The 4,447-nt window shown below is 36.9% G+C and overlaps 1 protein-coding gene across 1 annotated transcript in view; it reads right to left on the reverse strand.

Annotated features, from left to right (window-relative positions):
- The window catches only part of FBXL2 (F-box and leucine-rich repeat protein 2), a 46,059-nt gene extending 43,572 nt beyond the window's left edge, over positions 1 to 2,487 (reverse strand). Inside the window, exons 1-2 of the mRNA XM_009321174.1 lie at positions 2,476 to 2,487; positions 1,824 to 1,885 (exon numbers count right to left, since the gene is read on the reverse strand). Of these exons, the coding sequence (XP_009319449.1) occupies positions 1,824 to 1,885; positions 2,476 to 2,487 (74 nt within the window). The remainder of the gene's footprint in view (positions 1 to 1,823; positions 1,886 to 2,475) is intronic.
- Between the last annotated feature and the right edge of the window lie 1,960 nt (positions 2,488 to 4,447).

Raw genomic sequence — 4,447 nt, forward strand, 5'->3', positions numbered from 1 at the left:
ATGTCCTGTATAGTAAGATATACATTGGAATAAACATACTGATCAATGAAACACACAAGCTACTCCTCATACAACATTTTAAAGAACTTATCAGATTTGGTGTTGGAATACACAATTCAAGAAACTGACACCTAGAAGTTAGATGCAGGAATTCTCACAGTAAACCTCAACACATTTATTTAATAGATGCTGCTCATGTAATTAGCATAGACACAATAATTTAGGAATTTAATATCTATATAGCTTCACAGATATTTTCTTTTTATCCTACAATGAAAACTGAGGCATACTACATAATCAGTAAGTTCTTTCAAAAGAAGATGTCTTTACTACCTCAGTGCACGATACTTTTCACTGTCTAAACCACATCAACAAATTCTGTTGAATTACATAAAGGGGATACTTAGCACCCATAACAGTGAAAAGGACAGCCATTTCAACAGATATTTGGAGAGTCCTACTGCCAGAAAAAAAGTGCTTGCAGATTATATGATTCTTTGCTAAGGAGGCAGCATATTAAATTGACTTGTATCTTGTGGTTCATGTGTGGCATTGAGTGCAACAAAGCACAAGTTATCAGAATTTCTGTTCAGGGCACCATACAGTGACACGTCTCTTTTAATCACATTTTCTAAACAGTTCTACGAGTCTAATTTACAACACTGTCACCGTATGGAATGAGTATTTCTCAACAAAAATGAAAATCCTTTTAAAATTCAATTCCTTTAACAACAGACTGCTTCTTTAATACCACCAAGAGAACACTGTGATAGTACAGACACTAAAAGAAGTCCTAATGTTTTAAAAGCACTTTCTTCAGACACAAGATGCAAAATACCATTATTTGCAACATCCTCCCACTTCAAATCAAACAGGAAGCAATGACATACATACAAGCTAACCCAAACATCTCTTTAGTGTATCAAGAAGAAATCATCAGCTCAATTTTAATAACACCATCACTAAAAACTAATTGCACCATTATAAGTGAACACCTTTTTTTTTTCTTCTTTCCCCTCAAAGAGTGGGCTGTAACAAAACCTATATGCAGGTAACAGAAGACGTCGCTGAGCTGGTTCAGTTCCATCTCTGAAGTGGTCACATCCAGTCGAGCAGTATCTCCACATTTGGCAGTTACACTTCACTTGAAATCAACTTTCAACAGGATGAGAGCATGAAGACATCCATCAGTGTCTCAACCATGGGCTGAACGTACTGATCTTGGTGTTGTAGCTAACTCCTGCAAAGGTGATCTACTCACACAACAGCAAGCTGATGAAATTTATGACTAGCCGAATGACCACAGTAAGAAAAATCCTCCTGTTGGTTCTACCTCATATAACACAGACTGGCAGTAATGGCAACAGGCAGCGCTTTTTACTGCAGTGACTTTTTGAAAGCTTTGAAGTTGAATTTATATTTTATTTTGTTGTCACAAAGTTCATGACACGAAGAGTGCAAACTACGTTAGAGAAAGGATTATAGGCTCTTCAGACAGATAAAACATTGTGCAGCATGGAAGAGCTGACTACTCTGTACACCAAAGCTTTTTGAACATTTTATTTCACCACTTTTTCTGATATGCAAGGAAAAGATCAGTATTAAATGACATCCTCCATGGTATAGTATAATTTGTACACATTAAAACAAATCAAGACTAACCAAAAGACAACAAGTTCAAGAATTCCAAGAATTAAATCAGGTATGTTGCTATTTATTTCAAGACAGATTTAAGAAAGAATGAATAGCACTTGATAGCCTGTAAGCCACATAAGCAATGTACAATCCTCAGGTTTTTACTCCTTAACATTATGTAGAATTACCTTAACAGAAGTTCTTTGGGTAGTTTTTTATTAATAAGGGCTTCATCAGTATTTGAGAAAACCTAGAAACAGAAAGAAAAAACATCATTTAAAAAGACCAACAAGAAAAACAGCTTTTAGAGAGTCTTTTCACCTTCTACTTAGGTGCTTAATTCTTTTAAATTACTGTTAATGTCAAGTTTTCAACATGTTAGTTGGTAATACTATAAAATTATTTCAATATACACAACAGGGCCACACCCATGCATACACCTGCTCTTCCCTAGAGCTAAGACTTAACCACACAAAAATTGTGGAGCAATTTAATAATCATTAAACAAGCAATCAGAAGCCACACTTAAACCCCATAAAGAAGTATTTTAGGCAGTAGCGAAACTTCTAGCAATAGCAAGACACATACAAACATGCACTAGTTGCACAGTCCTAAAACTGTCACATTAGAGAAAACATAAATGGGACACTTTCCAGTTATTCAGGACGCTTCCTTCACTGTCTACAGTGTAAATACTTTGGCCCAGGTATGTGAATATGGATAAAATATAATAATCTAAAGATTTAAAGAATTTACTGCCACAGATATGACAGCAACTGCTATATAAGCAAGGGAAGCACCTCAAGAAATGCTACAAGAAAAACTGAAAATACCTCTCACCCAGAACTTCATATTACTAACATATGTCCTAAGAAAAAGAAAGTGGAGAGACCGAAAGAAAACGCCCAAGGGAAAAAGCAGGTAATACTAAGATTATATAGGGAAGCGTTTCCGCAAAAGGAGGAAAGGATCAGTCAGCAGTTAAATAGAAAAACTAAACAAAGGAGATATTGACCAGACTTACAACTTATTGTAAATATTTAGGTTTGAGAAATTTTGCCAGAGGAACACAGCAATAAACAAAACAGAAGGCAAATCAGAATTTAAGGAACCATGGCATAGACTGGAGGAAGTCAAAGTCACAAGCAATCACTTCCCCTATAAAGAGAAGACCTTTATCGAGTCCATTTGCTGTCCACATTACCAGAAACAAAAGCTAGAAAGAGGGATCCAAAATAGCTGAGAGTTTTTTGAATGCTAAAAGGTAAATATGAAAACCACACAACACAGAAACATGAAAAACAACTGGAAGAAATCTTTCCCCTGTCCTTCACTAAGAATATGCTGTTCCTGACTAAAGCATCAGGATATTACCCCTTGTCCATCCTACCATCAACACATATCACATACTTGGTAACTATTTGCTTTGCTTCTTGGTTAAAAAAAAAAAAAAAAAAAAGGAAGCTCAACAAGAGGTGGTTCTGAGAAAAGGTACATCAAGCAAAGAATGAAAAAAACCCTGAATATAAGCTTGGCCCTGTCTTCATAAACAAAGGGAGACAGCAGAAAGTACACATCGGGAATGCTGAAAATATCTCCCTAAAAAATACTGTAAGATTAGAAAACTTGAATTTCCTTCTGGCTGCCGTCAAGAACCTTTTTTCTCTTCCAGTGAATCCTAGGCTGATTTCAGGTCTAACTGCATACTACTGCTTCTCAATTTTGACACAACAGCAAAAGCCACCTTCTCCACCCAGCACCTCTGTGCACAGTTGTCCACACATCTAAGAACAATAAAACAGTCAACTTTCAATAGGACCAACAAATTTAATCAAGCTTCCTTTTCCTGCAACTGGAGCAGCACAATTATTCACAAACTGGTGACTGTAGACATACAAAGCGTAAAACACCTATACATATATATATTTCAATAGGACAATTCTAGTTCCTTCAGAAGAGAGACATTCTTGGCTTTAAGCAGTTCCACATGGGTGACCACAGGTTCAGGTTTACTCTGGTTCTGCTTTACATCCGATACCCATTGCTGTCGGTATTTACAGCCTTTATGCTGAAATACACTATGTACATCAACAGCGGGTTTAGAACTGGTTGACTGCTTCTGAGCTTGGCAATTAATAGATTCATGAATTATCTGCACATATGCCTTTTAATATGATATGCTACTCACGGTTTGCAGCTTATACTGCATAGCTTCAGTATTTTTGCTACTGAAAAAATAGTATATATCGGGATAATTTTTTAGAAGAACAGTCAAAACACAGGCTTAACTGTGTTTATTGCAGCATTCATTCAGAAAAAGGAGACATATGCCATCCTCATAGAATTTAAGATCACTAAAGAGTGAAGTGGGGAAGTATTCTTGTGCATTACAGGTTAAAAAAAAATTAAATTGCAAGAAAGGGAGTTACCTCTGTGAAAACACACAAGGTGTGTGGTAAAACAGACGAGTGAACTTAGATGTCATTAATTCTGGTCCAGAATCTGAACATTTAGTATCACAGAACACTGAAAATCCTCTTTCAACTTTGTCATGGTTTAACCTCAGCCGGCAACTGAGCACCACACAGCCACTCACTCACTCCCCTCCCCGCCCCCAGTGGGATGGGGGAGAGAATTGGAAGAGTAAAAGTGAGAAAACTCATGGGTTGAGATAAAAACAGTTTAATAATTGAAATAATAATAATAATAATAGAATATACAAAGCAAGTGATACACAATGTGGTTGCTCACCACCCGCCGACCGATGCCCAGCCAGTCCCCGAGCAGCGGCCCCCCCAGCCAGCTTTCCCCC

This window comes from Pygoscelis adeliae, unplaced genomic scaffold (genome assembly GCF_000699105.1).
Source record: "Pygoscelis adeliae isolate BGI_AS28 unplaced genomic scaffold, ASM69910v1 Scaffold280, whole genome shotgun sequence".
NCBI classification, from domain to species: domain Eukaryota; kingdom Metazoa; phylum Chordata; class Aves; order Sphenisciformes; family Spheniscidae; genus Pygoscelis; species Pygoscelis adeliae.